Source organism: Nymphaea colorata, chromosome 11 (genome assembly GCF_008831285.2).
Source record: "Nymphaea colorata isolate Beijing-Zhang1983 chromosome 11, ASM883128v2, whole genome shotgun sequence".
NCBI classification, from domain to species: domain Eukaryota; kingdom Viridiplantae; phylum Streptophyta; class Magnoliopsida; order Nymphaeales; family Nymphaeaceae; genus Nymphaea; species Nymphaea colorata.
In genome coordinates, this window is record NC_045148.1 from 9,226,002 (window position 1) to 9,243,219 (window position 17,218).

The 17,218-nt window shown below is 38.5% G+C and overlaps 1 protein-coding gene across 9 annotated transcripts; it reads left to right on the plus strand.

Annotated features, from left to right (window-relative positions):
• The first annotated feature begins 6,769 nt into the window (after positions 1-6,769).
• Positions 6,770-16,284, plus strand: LOC116264164 (uncharacterized). 9 transcript variants are annotated; one of them, XM_031644220.2, is made up of 14 exons: positions 6,770-7,131; positions 7,252-7,473; positions 8,055-8,190; positions 8,825-8,961; positions 9,752-9,953; positions 10,339-10,577; positions 11,172-11,283; positions 11,964-12,108; positions 12,200-12,342; positions 12,661-12,830; positions 12,920-13,204; positions 13,287-13,342; positions 13,609-13,826; positions 14,518-16,284. In XM_031644220.2, the coding sequence occupies exons 2-14, from the start codon at positions 7,276-7,278 to the stop codon at positions 15,672-15,674; spliced, it is 3,198 nt and encodes a 1,065-aa protein (XP_031500080.1). In that variant the 5' UTR covers positions 6,770-7,131; positions 7,252-7,275; the 3' UTR covers positions 15,675-16,284. The 9 variants fall into 9 exon arrangements, with proteins under 9 accessions (XP_031500080.1, XP_031500079.1, XP_031500081.1 ...); XM_031644219.2 differs by having other exon boundaries at positions 6,770-7,085; XM_031644221.2 differs by having other exon boundaries at positions 6,770-7,058.
• The last annotated feature ends 934 nt before the right edge of the window (positions 16,285-17,218 follow it).

The following is a 17,218-nucleotide window of genomic DNA, read 5'->3' on the forward strand; positions in this document are numbered from 1 at the left end:
AGGCCCTGACCGTGACTTGGATTTTAATTTCTAATCCAAATCCAGATCTGGCCGATACGAAGTTGAGCATGTATGCGCAATCAAGTCGGGTCCTCGTTGGATCTTGGATTCGGTTTCAAATGCAGTCACCTAAATTTCATGCTGAGTCCGAGTTCGGTTAGCATTCAAATCCAGTTCCATTTACTGGATTCCTTACACCTGAGCTAGACAACTCAGACCCATCTAAAGATTAATACCTTTCCTCAAGCATTGAAAGGTAAACAACTTTTGCTTTCTTCCTATCAACTCTAGTATTCAGCTTCAGTTAAATTTACCTAACTTTTTAGGTAGGAGTCTAAAAATTATGTCGATATATATGATTCGTTTGTTCTCTTGCTCATGGGTCAAAAAGGCTGACGCACCGAGTGTCATCTTAGACATGGGGTGCCTCTAGGCTGTATTACAATTGAAAGGACTTTGCTTTATTTTTCTGCAAGTCGCCCGTCATGATCTTTTCTGGTTGACCTCCATGATCATTGTGGGGTCTGTGTTTCCTGCATGATTTGCGTGCCAGAAAAAGGTGAAGGAGGAAACACTGGGAAAAGTATGCACCAGAGACATTAAACTTCTGAAAAGATTTTTACAGTTCTCATCACTTTTCAAAAGCTAGCCTCCAGGCTATGCTGTCTATTACTGCTAGAAAGAAGCAAGAATTGCTCTGGCTCCTAATTGAAGCACATTACAAAACCAAGAATTGAAATCAATCAGATGGAAAAAGTTATGGCAGAACTCATAAGCCATTAGTTCTGCTTTGTGCTTGATCGGCAGTGAGACTCTTTCCTTGGTAGAGGGAAGAAGAAATTGTCCCTCCCCTGTTATGTCTGTCTGCTTTTCTGGATGTGGGCACCCAAGCACCTGTCGTGCCATGTTCAGATGCATTATTACCCATAAAGGTGGCATAACGGGGGATCAATAAATCGTGCAGAAAGTCTGATGAATTGAACTTTCCTTGATGTTGCTGGGCAATAATGTGGTCTTTCATATAGCCTTCCTTTTTGAACAGACACTGGACAAGGGTAAAGACAAGCAAAAGAAAGGGCAGTCTGCCATGAATTTCGGAGTAAAGCAGCAAACCGAAGTGCTTCTTTATCAAAACTTTCTTGTGTGGCCATGAATTTGTCTGCCTTTTGCAGATAAAGTGATGCAGAGGCCGCAGGCTTGGGATTTGAACTCCTTACTCAACTGTACTTCTCATGATGATGACATCAAGTTAACCAAGAGAATTAAAAGTCCATGCGTAACCGTAAAGTTAAAATTAACCTACTTGGCTACTTCATTGAGCCTTAGGCATAAAAGCTGGAAGCTAAAAGAGACAATCCTGCCGGTTCCGGAGGGTTTTCGTGCTTCACTCATTCTGATAGGGAGCTGAATGTAGCTCCAAGCTCATGCCGTCGACATTCAAGTTAAATGAACCAGTCTCGAACTACCTCATAAGATATAGTTTTTTAGCTGATAACAGTAGAATTTGGAGTTCTGTAACTGCAAGATGAATCTCGTGTATCATTTTCAAATAAATTACCTCATACATATTCAGATTTGCATTGTTTAACTTATTCCTAGAATCCAAATGCTTCAAGCATCTGACTGTACAGTAAAAGCCTGCCCTTAGTTAACAAAGCCCATACGGCTTCTTCTTGAAGCCCCAGTTCCCTCAGCCCATGTCATGTGCTTGGATGACCTTTTCCCGCCAGGCCGAGCCACAAGATGCATCGACCTGTTTCTCATGCTCCACAGAACTTCAATAATGGAGAGCTTATCATGAATGATAGAGGTCAGGACAGATCACGCATTGATTACTAGCCTCCTATTTTTCTCATCCGCGTGCACACCATTAGCCACTAACTGCTGAAATCACTTATTGAGATCCCTGTTTCGTGATTCTTCATAATTTGCAGAGCTCATCTCATCACTCCCCACCAAGATTGTCACCATTTTGAAAAGAGAAAAAGACGAGGTCTTCTGGGTAGCAGTCCCAGGTGTGGGTCAGCCCACTCTTCTGTGCTACAATTTCTATTAAAAGTGTAAAACAGGCGTGCAAAAAGTTTCATTCTTTGGTGGAAAAAAGAGAAACTTCTTACTCCCCTGATCGACCCAATCGTATTCTTTATTTGCAAACTCTTCACGGTAGCTGGCTGCTGCCATGTCCAGCCAATCTTCGTATTATCCAAGAGCTCTCCACTTTGTGATCTTTATCAAGATTGCCGTTGTGTATCAGAGGCCTGACAAAACGGAATGAGAAGGGGCTCCGAACAGCTCCTCCCAAATATGGGCTGATAAAAATAATGTGAGATGACCAATCGTTTAGAAAAAATGCTGAGGTCGCGAAATCGATATCTAGAATGATGGTTTTTCTGGAAACCTCATATATAAAGTTGTCTAGCATAATCTTCAGGTTGGCTCAACAATTTAACCAAAATCTAAGATGAATTTGGTAAGAACATTGTGTTAAATTCTTTCAGTACTGTTTTTTTGTTAAACCCTATATAATAGCAGAAAGGTAATCGCAAATGATAAAAGATATCATCTTTGCAATTTTTAACTCATACTTGTCAGATTAAAAATTTATGCAGAGGGGCCAACATGAGCATCATTCACCTAGACAGGGTAAGACCATATAGAAGAAAGTTGAGAGTTTCATATATACTACTTGAGGTTGTCACTGTTGGCATAGTTTTACAACGGTATGCTGAGTCCAACTTATGAACCTGGAAATTGCATTCAGAATACAAGACTAAAGACAGCACCTTCAGCAACAAAAAACCCTGTGTCTGTACTACACTCATCTACAAGACTTGTTTCCACTTGAGCTTCTGCAAATTAAAGGATGGTAACTCATAAGAGTTGCTGTTTGTTGACGGCTAAAGCCCATAAGTAATAAGTTGAGACTATGCATTATCACCACAAGTTTACTGACGTTTTCTAGGGCCAGTGAAACATCAATTCTTTCTTTATAGACAGCTGAGGTTAGGCAGACTATTCTAACTAATGTAGAGAAAAACAGTCTCCGAGCTGGTATTCATCTTTTAGCTTTTCTTTGTTTGATGGTCCAGCCAATAGTTGTTCTTGTTTAGAATGAGATGTCCAAGGTGTAAAAGTTAGGTGAACTTAACACTCACAACGTGTATTTTTTGCCACAAGGCCAACGCAGACGTCCTCTACTGAGTGAAGGTAAATAATCAATGACTAGAACTTGAATATTGTAATTTGCAGCTTCCATGTTCACAAATTTGGACCCAAGACCTCAGTTATTTCCGTCATATATAATTGAATTGAAAATTTTAAAAATGAAACTTGTACAAAAACAAGCACAACTCTTAGTTGTATGAAAAACATATTTAACTTTGCCCTTTTTTCCTTTAACTGTCACAACAACCAAAAATCTTTGACACAAGACTGTTATCAAGTCCACACATTTGCATGTGTTGTTTCTTAGGTGCAAGTATTGAACTTGGTTATGGCACCAACTTGACTCAAATAATTGGCTTGAGTTAACGGATGCTGGAAGCAAAATTTTAACTAATTTAGATATTGAGTTGCATGACATAGACTCAAGATTTTTTGGAAAATGCTCAGTATAAAACTATTCTTGACTCCTTTCTCACATTTGGACTCTTACGATCTCTCCGTGTAGAAAATTATAGTAATTTTGGACCAAAATCTGCTCTGAAGATTAACGTCAGTATCGTGGAGCCTGCTATGTTTGTCATTCACACGGAAGCTAAATTTGTCATGTTGCCCACTTGCCGCCAACATGAAATAATAGTCAATTCTCTGTTTTATGTGCAAGGTGCCTAGGATGCAGCTAGGGATTTCAGAAAATTCAGTTTGTTTAAGATTTCCAAGAAATTCGCTTTCGTTGTGTCTAAGTTTCCTCAACTACAGGTACAAGGGAGCCATTGACCAATTTTCGGTCGTTTTCCTGATTTTCCAGTCATTATTTCCTACTGTCCAAGACTATCCTAGTTTTAGTAGCTTATAACATGTAGTTTCTCGATGACCGATCAGGCTAGATAAGTAGGCCTGTGTAATTACTACCATTGTTAAAAATCTTAGCAGACCTTTCAAAGAGTTTTGTTAAAATGATTGGTTGTCCTGATTTTTAACCCTTTTGAGCTATAATAGAAGCTGTCAGGAGGCAGGTTGAGACTATCAATTGGACTGTCACAATTGCATTAGAGTTATTTCAACACTCGAACCAGAAGCCCCACACATAGATGTGTGTGTCTTAAGGGGATCGATTGTAATACCTCGTTAAAAAAATTAGTCTCATATCTAAGGTTGTTAGAAATCTTTCAGGACTTATAAAAAGAAGTTGTTAAATGACTAGTTGTCTTGGTTCTTACTCTTGTTAAAACTGAAGCCGTTAAGAGGCAAGATGAGATCGCCAGTCCAGTTGTTACAGCATGTATGGACCTATAGAAACAAACACAATTTTGGCTAGTCAAATGAAAATCTTACCAACCATTTATTGAGAAATTCTCAAATAGAAAGTGCGCACTTGCGCATTCATTAGGTTGCTCATATTAAGCTTCCATTCAATTTCAAAACGATCTTTATCAAGTCTGAGACAGCCCACATTCTGATGAATTCAGACCCGAGTTCAGCTTTTTGGTATGCAGTTTATATCTCCTGAATTAATTACGATCTGATGGATCACCAAGTAAGTCTAGAAAACATTACCCATCTTTCTAGCAGCTATCTTAAAATTTCATATACACAATTTAGTTTATCCTTTCATACATAGCTTAACCTTTAATAGTCCTCAGATTTTGTACCACAAATGTCAGAAGAAAAAATAATTCCAACAACAGAAAAATATAAGGTTCTCTTTCTACCAAATAACACGTAGGCTGCTATGAACTGAAGATCAGTTTGTTAGTCATTTCCCATCAAAAAACACATAGTTCCAAATTACTTAGACTGAGATTATGACAAGTTACTCTCATGCAGCAGTCAGCTATTAGCCGTAAACTAGGTTGGGCTTTTTAGCTGCTAACCAGTGGTGGAGCTAGAAATTTCTGGTCAGAGTGCACTAATAATTTAAAGTTCAAACACTATATATATATATATATATATATATATATATATATATATATATATATATATATATATATATATAAAAGCTGGTGCGGGTAATTGCCCACATCAGCCTACACATAGCCTCCACTATTGCGGCTAACTCATTATGGAAATTTAGTTTTTTGAGACTTCAATTTTAAAGGTAGGGAGATCCAATGAATTAATTAAATGCATTAAGAACCTGCAAGTTTCCCATATGAAACTATCATTAATTCGTCACTATTGATGGTTTGATCATATATGCTCTTAGAATACCAAGATTGTTTGTCAACATGTGCAGCCACATTAACTACAAGAACAAGGATCTTGATTTGAAAGGTGGGTAGGTGCGACATATCTAAATGTCACCAACCCTCCTTCAAGTTGCATTACATGATAGCTTTAGCCAGGTCCCTTCACTTCCATAATGTCTCCACATGTCTTAGAAATTAGGGCATAGTCCTGAACTAGAAAACTTTAAGAGCTTTCCATTTCCTTTTTCCTGTTGTTGGGTAGCCTTTATTTTTCTTCTTGGTCGTTGGGTCATTGAAGTGCGAGAATGACCCATTAATGCCCTGATGCATGCAGTTTCTGGTACATGTTCCATCAATTATTAACATATTAACATCATGCTAGTACACTTTCATTCATAGTTTTGGCAATAAATAGTTCTACTGAATTTTTTATAACAATAATTAGTCTCTTCTATAGCTGGCTAGTTTGGAGAGTATAACATCATGGATGCATTTAGTGGCATAAATTGGAAGGACCTCCATAGCAACCAATACTAAAAGAGAAGTGAGTGTAAAATTATGTTCCAAACTTCGTTTTAGAATCAAACTTATTTTTGGGTGAACATGAGGTTAATTCACCTACCAAATGAGACCCAAAGCTCTGTCCCTTTCCCTCGCCTCCAAAGTCCAGAGTTGCGTCGGTACCAGGTGGTTGGACAACTACACGATTCAACTTTGCATTGTAAAACCCACCCTCCTATCAAATTTATTTTAACATTTTGTTTAAAAAACTGGGAAACTAACATAGTTTTTGCGTTATGCAGGGTAAAACCAAAACTTCTAAACCTCTATTATAGATTTGGCACATTTGCAACCCCACCATATCAGCAAAACATTTCGTTTGTTTTGTGGTTATTCTGATTCTGATTACAAGATCTGTTTAGAATCAGATTGGAGAAATTATATATTGGGAAGAAAATTCTTCACCAGAGCCGGTAAAAATTTATGGTTGCAACTGTTAACATTCAAACGGACTGTCTGCGCATCAATTGGCTTGCCAACGGGAATGCACTTTTATTGTAAGGTACATGTTCTCAACATGCTTCCTATGCATTTATACCGCAACTTAGATCATCGGATCCATTTAGACTTCCTGAACAACAACCAAATACTTACTATGATGCGGACTCAGAATGAGCCTTGTGACAAGAAGTAGATCTTCCACGTGCTGGGGTTGTCTCTGGTCTAAGAATTTGAGAGATTCGATCAGATAATTAATGACGTTGGTATTGAAACTCTTTCCATTGTACCTCCGGCCTCCGTGTGGCGTCGTCATCCACTGGCATTTCCTGTATAGCTTGGATTCCTTTACCGCGATCTTCTTTCTTTATTTATCACCCTTTTAAATGCTGGGACTTCACTATGCTGGGACTTCACTGACAGTTTCTCATGTGCTGCACCGAACCTGCTTACCCATCTGCTACTCGTTTCTTTCTAAACCCCTGGCTTTCCTTCATGCTACTCAAGAGCTCATTTTTTAATGACACTGACATCCTTACTACCATCCTCATATTAATGCCCCTTATAGTCCTTGGTCCTTGCCCTTCATCCTGTTCTTGGTTTTCAAAATTCAATTCACTGACGATTTTGTTTGCTAAAACACAAGCTTCTTTTCCTCTATAAAACGCCATGCTTCTGCTCTGCTTGTCTCATCAAATCTAAACATTGGTAGGCGGCATGCTTCATTTTTTTTTGGTGGGTGTCTTTTGTTCCATCTAATTTCTGTGCAATACTCTAAGCAGTTGCATTTCTTCGCCAATGTTACTTTCATTTTTTTGTCGCTGTAGTTTCTTTTACTGTAAATAGTCTTAGGTTTCTTCATTCTCCTAACTCCATGTCTTCTTCTTCTTCTCTTTATCAGTGACCTGAGGTCTGACGCTCACGTATGGATTCGAGCAGAGTCTTGTCGATTCTTGTTTGCTTGTACTTTTGTACAGGTTGCCATGGAAGCAGTTCGGATATACTGGTTACATTTCAGAAGGCTCCTTCGGCCCTAACTTCTTCAACTTCAGCTACATTTGCTTTTGATGTTTCATGGGGGAATGGTGCAGGGTCTTGCGCCAATTGTAGCATCAAATGCAAGGTAGTAAAACTTTTCTGTTAGAAAATTTCATATGCCATATATAACCAAACCGCTGTTTGAAGTACAGCAGGTGTCTGCTTTTTCTTAACGAAATGCTTCCTCCTTTATATGTAGTTGCTTCATTCTCATGATTTAATGAATGTTGAAGCTAGTAAAAGCTCAATCTTTTATCATTATATCCAAGTTCCGTCTCTTGTGAAATTACATTGACCTACTTTCAGGGAAAAAAGCGCCCCATGTGAAAAAGCATGGAAAAAATGTCTTGCTCTTGACCCTTCCTGGTTTTCTTTCTCTAGCTTTAATTGCAAATGTGAATACATCCATATTGAAGTGTAAAGTTAGCAGCTACTTGCTGATTTGTTATGTGTTTGAACTTTAAAGTTGACTTAATAGGTCAGACTAAAGAATTCATGATGCATGTCTTATTTCGTTTTCATTAATGCTATCCCCTGTTCAGTCTTCCCCTTCCAAAAATATATGCGACTTCAAATGGTAAATATTGTGCTGTCAGTTTGATGCTGCAGGCATTTAAAATTTTATAACTTGCCTTGGCTGACTTTAAATGTGTGAAACCTTCTCAGATTGATGATCAAAGTACTACAGACTGCAAAGAGAAGATTGTCTCTTATTCTAATTTGGGACATGGAGAGCATAAATTTGAGATCTGCATCAATAGATCGGAGCAAGGCTCCTGTTCAAGCTACACATGGAGTGTTGGTGAAGCAGCTACTCTCATATTTCTGGTTGAATCAGTTCTTGCATGAACTTCTGTAATTGTTTTTCATATCTTTACAGCTTCCTAAACGTCCATATGAGGAATGATTTGTTCACTAGTATCCATTTCATTTATCTAGTCGCCCTCGAATCTGCTCCAGCCCAGACTTGGCCTGGAGACTTTATGACTAGATCATGAATGACTAGAACTAGTTTAGTCGGTTGTTACTACCAACAAAGAAGAAGAAGAAGATAAGGTTATGTCAGCAAGATTGCATATGTGAAGAATTTTTCCATAATTTTGCTCAAGTTGAATACGCCTTAAGACTCGAACTAATTTGAGTCATTTAAATCATCAAGTCTGGCACCCGATTGTACTATGCAAAGGGACGGGTTTTTTTCTTTCACCTGGAACAACAGGCTTTAAGATCAAGGCAGACTATTTTCCAAAGTCTGACATGCTTTGTCCAAGTTTCTAATGTGGTTTAGTTGGATGCCTTTTATATGTTGGTTCAACATGGTTGTCATGTTGTTGCAGTTACGTGACCAAACAATGTTTTCATGGTACTGTGAACCAGATTATTTTGTTAATGTTTTTGGCCTTCCTTTCCTGATGATAATCACTTTCTGTCTGCAGATACGGTTCACCCTACTGCATCAATTTCAGCTTCAACCTCCTTTACTAGTGCATTAAATTTACCAGTCGTGGTCACCTTCAATAAGCCATGCCTGGGAGGAGGTGGATTTACTTGCTCTTCGATTAATGCTTGTGACGTGAGTAGGCTACTTCTCTGTTTGTTTTCGATTTTTTCCTTTAATCTTAAGCACGATATACTCTTGAAGATTAATTGGTAGGTCCTCCAAAAAGGTGCATCTTCGCAAACAGATTCTTTTGAATCTTGTTCATTACGTGGTGTTTAATTCTTTAAAAGACCAATTTTTCAAATGCTGAACTCTGTAAGTTTTAGTTAAATGCTGTGTGTGCAATAAACAGTGAAATTTAGAAATTATTGTTTTCTCGAATTATCACGTTCCCTGTGAAAACAAAGGAGTCTTCTCCGTTTTCGCATCGACCATAGATCCCGGTGAGGGGAATATACACCTCCATGGTTTCAAGTTTCAATCTGTTGCTACTCGTTTATGGTACAACAGATATTTTGACAGAGTTTCAGAAGTAGTAAATGCTTGAAGATTAGAAGGTACCTTATTACTGGAACCCATTCTCAGAAACACATCCGTAGCCCTTAAAGCTGATCTATCTTCATCTCTCGTTTGACAATGAGGCAAAAAGCTTTTGAGATCTAGGAATTAGTGGCGTTTCTGGCTAGTAAAAGAATGTAAACATTTTCCATTTCACCATGTATAGCTGGTCCACTGAATTGAGCATCATCAACTTTTGCCATTTTTGCATACGTTCCCCAATAAGGTTGTTAACTAATCTACCAACGTATTATAGGAAAAACCGCTGAATATATATTTACTCGCCCCCATTGTTATATAGATTTACTTCAGCCTTCAGGTTAGTTATGATATTTTCTAATTTTCAGTTTCATTCATTTAACAGCTTCTAGTTTATGGTCCTGCACAAGTTATACCGACCACACTTGAGGTTCTCCAGACAGATACGAAGTTCTCAATTCTTGTGAGTTTTTACCCAAATGTTCAATATGGAAGGGTAATATTAGCAATGCGAAGAGGTTTTTGCACGGATGTTGCTGGCAATAGGTTCCTCAGAACATCAAATTCAACGTATCATCTGCATTTTGGTACGTCGTATATTGACCTGCACCATGTATATGACAGGCAATGTTTGTACTCATCAAAGAAAAGCTCATGTTTCAATGTTTTCAAATGTTTAAGCTTCATCTTCGATCACAGACTATCTTTGTTTCAATAGGTAATGTAAGTACGTCTTGTTTGAGATTTTTTGCAACTTGGGTGCGCATATAGGTTGTTGCAGTATGTTGGTTTTCTTCTATATCTTCTATACAGTAAATTGTCTATTTCACAAAAATTGGACACCGTTTAGTCTCAAAATGATTAGGGTTAGTTGTCCTCTTATGTGCTAGTGGAGAAACTAATGAACAATAAATAAACCCTTACAATTGTCTATCATTCGCTTATGGTTAACTAATAGTTGGGATTTGACAGACCGGAGAAAAGTATATGCTAATTTGACTGCACACGTCACTACAAAGCTGTTTCAATTGAACGCAAAGACGAGGATGGTAGATGTCTCCAACAATAGTAGCAACTTGAAGATCTATTTGAATTTCTCTGCGCCTGTTCTAAATTCATCTGCTGAAATTTTAAGTGCTCTACATATTAGTACCGGCGTCCTCGTCCCCATTTCGGGAAAATCCCATGGCGGCCGTCGTTTTCGTTTTAAGGTGAGTTCTTTGAAATCGTAGATAGTAATTTAGCAGCACTTCACGAGCAGATATATATATTCAATATTTTATCCCGAAGTTCTGAGAACTTCGTTTGTTAGTTATTTATATAGGTATTGTTTTATATCCAGCGTACTATTTCATCTAGATGGTCCTTAGGCTTGCACAGAAAGAATCTCTCTCTCTCTCTCTCTCTCTCTCTCTCTCTCTCTCTCTCTCTCTCGCACGCGTCGTTCTGCCATTAGTCAGAGATTGCTCTTATGTGAAACTTATTGGTCCAACAAATAATTCTCTTGCCGATTTTTACAACTTTGGTATAATTGATGAGCCCGATGACAACGCTTAGTCGCGTACCGCCCGGTACTAAAAAAAACCATTATGCAGCATCCACATGTTCTACCTGGCCAGTTGCTCCGTTCTTTGCTCAGCTTAACAGCCATGCAAAATTGGCAGCTGTGAGGTGTTGCATGGTCATACAGGATTCAAGGCAATTGGTTCTTGTCATGTATCATGCATGTTCTTTAAGTGCAGCAAGTTTCATACACATTCATGCAAGTTCTTATTGTTTCTTTTTGGGTTTTCTTGTCTCTGCAGGTCAATAATATATCAGCCATTGCTGTTGTTACCATAACTCTGCAAAGACATGCTATAGTTAGTCGACAGGGGACTTCGGTTTCTCCAACTGAGCCCTTCACATTTTTGTGTGGTATTTCCTGTGCTTTGGGTAAAAGGTCAAATGCTGTTAAGGGTGCTTTCCTGATAGAATAAGAACTATATGAAATCTTCACTATCACAATTATTTGATACCAAAATAAAAAGCATTTTTATAGGTGCTCCTTTGAGCAAATTTTCTCAATTTCTTTCCATCAACCAAATATTTAACTGTCCTGAATTCTCTTTTCTACTGCATGAAATAATTAAATTTGCAGTATCCAGAGATCCATGGACAGCCCAAAATTCTCCAATCACATGGATAATATCTCTTCCTAGGCTTAGCGTCCTTATAGTTCCTAATACAAAGCCCTGCTAACTAAAGCATGTGTGTGTTTGTGATCGTGTGTGTGCATGTGTTCATGCACATCTGCCAGTGACTTTTTTGCTCGGAAATGAAAACAGTCCGTGTAGTGCACATACGCACAGTTTTCTGTGTAGATGTATGCATGTAGAAATTTTACAGTATCAGACATTTTTTATTCCCTTGAAGGTGTCAGAGATTAATTGGAAGGCAATGATTTATCAAATCTGAACAGCTCCAACACTAGCAATTTTTCAAAAGATATTAAATATGCCTGTACCTTCTTCTGCTGGAGACTGTCATTTCTTTCTGCTTATAGTCAACGTTGGAATGATGAATCAGATAATAATCTGCAATTACCCAATTGACAGATTCTCAAAGGCCAACAGTGAGATTAACCACTGCATCCAATGCAAGAACCAAAGACAAACGTTTGCCAGTTTTGATAAAATTCTCGGAGCCAGTTTTTGACTTTAATGCTTCTGCTGTTTCAGTTTCAGGAGGGCATTTGCTAAGGCAAGTAATAGTGATCCTGAATGAAGCTTTCAAAAATTTTCCTGCATTTTAAGCCTTGCTCCTTGCTCTAACTTTTTCACATTTCTTATAGATTTAATATAATCAGCTGGAGCTTGTACAGTATAGACATACATGCAGATGCATCCATCATGAGAGTGGAGATTCCTGAAAGTATAACTGGGGATGTAGCAGGAAACAAGAATCTAGCATCAAATCTTCTGCAGGTCATGCATTGTAAGGAGTTTCAACCTTACTAAGCTGTTCTCGCTAGGGTAGATTGCAGAATAAATTGATATATATGCTATTTTTTGTTTATGTATCTTTCAAGTTCAGAATGTTGCGTGGAGAAAATTTCTGTCAACTTGCTCTCAGAGACTTGTTCAACATGACTTGGTACTTCATGAAACTTAAGATGAACAAAGTAGGGAAACTAACACCAATAGTTCTTTCAGTGTATGTTTGATAGATCTGGTTTTGTTTGTCCTCTTATAATCAGGTGGGCAGCCATTATAGTATGATTGGCTGACCATGAGTGTGGCATACTCGTTGCAGATTCAGTTCCTAGGGCATCAGTGGCGTTGAGTACAATCACCACTGCTGCTTTTGCTTTGACATCTTTAGCTGCTGGGTTGCTTACAGCTTCAACTGCAGGCCTTTATTCTTTTGGAGCATTTTCAAAACCTTTGCCACCACATATTTCAGATCCATCAAGAAATTTAATAGTATGTCTTATGTAAAATTTTGTCATGCTTATGGTTCAGAATACAAAACTCTACGTCTTGAAAGTTCTCCTGTTATGTGTTTCCTGCAGAGAACTGCTTGCCACATTCAGGTGTTTGCACTATCAAAATTTCTACCAGTTAGCTTACCTGTCGAATATTATGAATTAGTTAGAGGTTTACAATGGAGTATTCCATACCTTATTCTACCCTGGGAAACAGAACACAACAACAGTGAGCTAACCTCTGTTGTTATGCCACTTACAAAACTTTGTGAAAGAAGACTACAGAGTTTGCCCAACATAAAAAGTAATTCAATGAAAGCAGGAGCATTGGCAAAGAGACTTTCACCAATGGAATATGCATCACTTTTTGAGGTTTGAGGCCTTTATAGTTGTCCACATTTGTCCATAAGTTTTGCTTTCATTTCTATGGTACCTTATTTTTGCATATTTTCAGAGGCAGAACATGATACCTGAAGCAGAGTATTTCATGGGTGGAAGGACTTCCTTAGGGTAAGATGGCTTAAATTTGCATGCATTTCAAGTTTTCAAACAAAACAAAATTAACTGAACCCTTTTTTTGAAGGTATTTTTATCTCTAAAAGTAATTATCTATGTGTTCAATCGAAAAAGTTACTTCTCAGTTTGTAAACTTATAAATTTGTTTATTTTCAAAAGTCATGGTTTTTTTCCAAGGAAATGCCCTAAAATTTTGAGATCTGGAAGTAATTCTAGCTCCTATAACAACATGCATTCCTTGAAAAATTTGCATCTCTCAGGTGGAAGGAATTCAGGAGGAATATGTTCTGGTTGGCTGTAATAGGAGGCTGCTTAATGTTACTCCATGCGTCAATGCTTTTTATTCTTAAGTTGAAGAGGAGAAACTTAAAGGTTAAGTTTAAGAGTTACGGAGCAGTTGTGCCACCGAGGTTTGAGTTCTTCTTGATAATTCTCTCATTGCCTTGTATCTGTCAGGCTGCTGTCTCCCTTATAAAAGGTAACTGCCTTCAAATGATAAAGCTAGTATCTATAAAAATTTGGGCTGGGAACAACGTGCCTATCATACTTTTGTTGAGGCTTTCGCTTCTGGAGGATGAATATCATGTGATCCTTCAGTCGATTCTTTACCATTAAGTTTATAAGATTATGTTATCTTCTCTTTAACATCATTCACATATGCACACAAATATTTATCTTAACAGATTTAAACCCGCAAATTAACTTCGTTGGCCGGTCTGAACAATTTGTCCATTCTCCAAACAGTGTGGATGGAACCTTCAAGCCTACGTTATATAAGGTGGCCCATTATGTGAAAATTCAAATTGACTAGTTACTTTTGGATGTGGTCTTCCTGTCCTATACTGGAAGGTTGAGACTCATAGGTTTAGAGCCTGCTGAATGTAAGACTCTAAGAAAATTGATGCGTAGAGCATTAACTAGGAGTTGAATCAGTAGACTGCAATCAAACTTAGCCCAGATTTTCTTGGCTCATGATAGAGCAGCAGCTACACTGACTATCGCCAGAAAGCTTGTGACAATCACAAAACCATGGGACAAGTTGTTTTCCTTTTTCTTTCTTTCCTTGTAAAAGTCTAAATTTTTCCTTGTCACTATTTCCTACTGTTAATTGTTTTACGTTCATTATTTGCTCATGCAAACTCCCTGTGACATGCTTATGTGGGTTGCAGGGGGATCAGCTCTGGGTACCATTGTTAGCGCTCTGCTGCTTGGTTTCTCATCACTTTGTGCACTATCCATGCTATTATTCGTCACAGTAGGAATTACCATGGGTAAGCTACTTCAATATAAGGAAATCCATCAAGAAGATGAAAATCTCCATTGGCTTCAAAAACCTTTAAGGGCTGTCCTGGGCCCTTCTAAACATGGACAATGGACGTGGAAGAACAAACCAGACTCGGTGCAACTAGCAATGCTTGGTCCTTTCTTTGAAGATATGAGGGGCCCACCCAGATACATGATTTCTCAGATTGGAAGAGAAACCTCAAGTCAGGGAGAGCAGATTATTGCTTCTGATGATGAGACTGAAGAAGTAGAAGCGCCTTTTACACAAAAACTCTTTGGAATCCTCAGAACGTACTACCTTTTGCTTGAATCAATTCGACGGATTTCGTTTGGCATAATTGCTGGTGCTTATTCTAGTCATACTGCATGTAAATTTCCTGTTTTCTTCATCTTCTGCATTACAATCTTTCAGCTTCTTTTCATAGTTCTGAAGAAGCCTTTTATCCAAAAAATGGTGCAGTTTGTAGAGGTTGTCACTGTCACCACTGAAGCAGGAGTTTTTGCAGCATGCATTATTCTCTTAGACAGAAATTCTACTGTTGCAAATGACGGGCTTCTTGGTACCTTTATGATAGTCACGTTTGCAATTGGTTTCATCTCACAGATGATCAACGAGTGGCATGCTTTGAGAAAGCAGGTCTTAGGGTTGAGCGTTGATGGTCGCTCTTTCTCGAATGGACTAAAGGCAGTTTACACTGGGTGGCTGCTGATTCTCATTCCATGGAAGCTGTTAGCAAAATGGGATAGTACATTATTTACCAATCACAGGAATGGTGAAAATGAAGGTGCTGGTTCTTGTCATCAGATGAAGATTCCCGAAATCGCTGTCTCTGGAGGGACCCCAGTGAGAGAATCAGGAAGCCCAAGTTCATTGGAGCAGCCATGGATGAAGCAACTGAGGGAGATGGCAAGAGCCAGCTTTAGTAGAGAAGGAAATGCACAAGCTAGTCCTTCTACCAGTGGATATCGGAGAAACTTGAGAAGTCATTGTAGCACAGAAGCATACAGGGACCTTGAAGCTGTTTTCTCTACGTCTAGGTGATGAGCAGTCTAAGAGTGCTTTGCAAGCCAAGCTGTGGGAATCTGAGAGACTTCATAAGTCAACTCTAACACAGGATTATACATGCTGTTTTCTCTTCTACATTTAGGTGACATACAGTCCATGTACGCTATCATGGATATATGCAATCCTGACCGATTCAACCTTCAATTCAGCATATAGGGATGCACTGCAAGCTAGTTCTATGAGTGGGAATCAGAGAAACTTGAGAAGCCACTGTAACACAGGATTATACAGGGACGTAACTTGAGAAGTCACTGTAACACAGGATTATTTTGGGACATTGCTTTTTTGTCTTTGACATCTAGGTGTTGCACGGTCTTACTCAAAGATGTCATGCAATCCTGACAGATTGAACGTTTGTCTCAGCATCTTGGAGTTAGAATCTGAAAGAGTTTTGCTGGAATTCTGATATGAATGGAAAGGATAGCAACTGTTTTGGATGATTAGGTGCCTGTATACTGCTTCATGTTGTGGTTCATATCGACAAAATGAAGCCTTCCTCAAGAAAAATGGAACGATTGTTTTTCTTTGATGCATTCATAATGGAAAATGCCATTTTTAATGACAAGGACGGTTGAGTTTATGTTGATGGTGTTTGCTTATTTTCTTCTTTCTTGATAATTGTCAAGGCAATGTGTACTGCACATGTCTTGGGCAAGGAAAAATGTAGTTGAGGTTTAGGTTGGGAAATCTGACAGAATCACAAGTACCAATCCAAAACAAGCGCTAATAAGCCAGTGCTATGACATCAAAAATCCACTAATTCAAATCTATGCAGCCACTATGTCAAAAGCGATACAGTTACCATATCAATTATTTTGAAACTCATAGCTTGTCCCTTCAATTTATTTTCCCTGATTCTAAAGATTTATCATGTTCTTGTCATTATATTTTTTGGATTTTTAAAAATTTAAACATTAAAGTTTCACACCAAAACCAATTAGAATCGATTCGGCCAATTTTTAAATCTTTTTGAAAATCTATGAAGAAACTGAATAGATAAGATTGGTTTAAATTGATCCCATCCGCTTCTTGTTTAAGCGTTCGTCGGTTCTGAATGCATGGGGCTTCAGAGGACCAATGCATACGCGACGTAGTCCTGAGCATCAGGTCGGGCCACAGCTTGTAACTGCAACCCAAGCCCGACCCGACACCCAAACCCAAACCCAAACCTGAGCGTGGGTTCGGCCTGGTTAAAATAAAAAACATATTTTTAAATATAAAATAATACATAAATATAATTAATCATAATAAAATATATATCATTATAAAATAAATAATATTTAAAACATAGCTGGTTGAATTGGGTCTTGACGGGTCAACTCGGACCGGCTCGAGAAGTTATCGGACCGGCTCGAGAAGTTATCGGACCGGCTCGGTTTGAATCCAAGAAAATATGGGAAGGGAAGTGGGAAAGTTCGTGGACGCTTCCCTCCCAAACTCAAACTCCTCCATTCACGCCACCAGGCAGAAACAGCTGCTAGTGGAGCCGAACGGCCGGCTTTTCTCCGGCGGCAACCCTC

Coding starts and splice junctions, on each gene's coding strand:
- LOC116264164 (XM_031644220.2), top strand. CDS start 7,276: ATGGATTCGAGCAGAGTCTTGTCGATTCTTGTTTGCTTGTACTTTTGT. Junction 8,962..9,751: donor CTTCGATTAATGCTTGTGAC/GTGAGTAGGCTA, acceptor TTCATTTAACAG/CTTCTAGTTTATGGTCCTGC. Junction 13,827..14,517: donor TGCTGTCTCCCTTATAAAAG/GTAACTGCCTTC, acceptor TGTGGGTTGCAG/GGGGATCAGCTCTGGGTACC.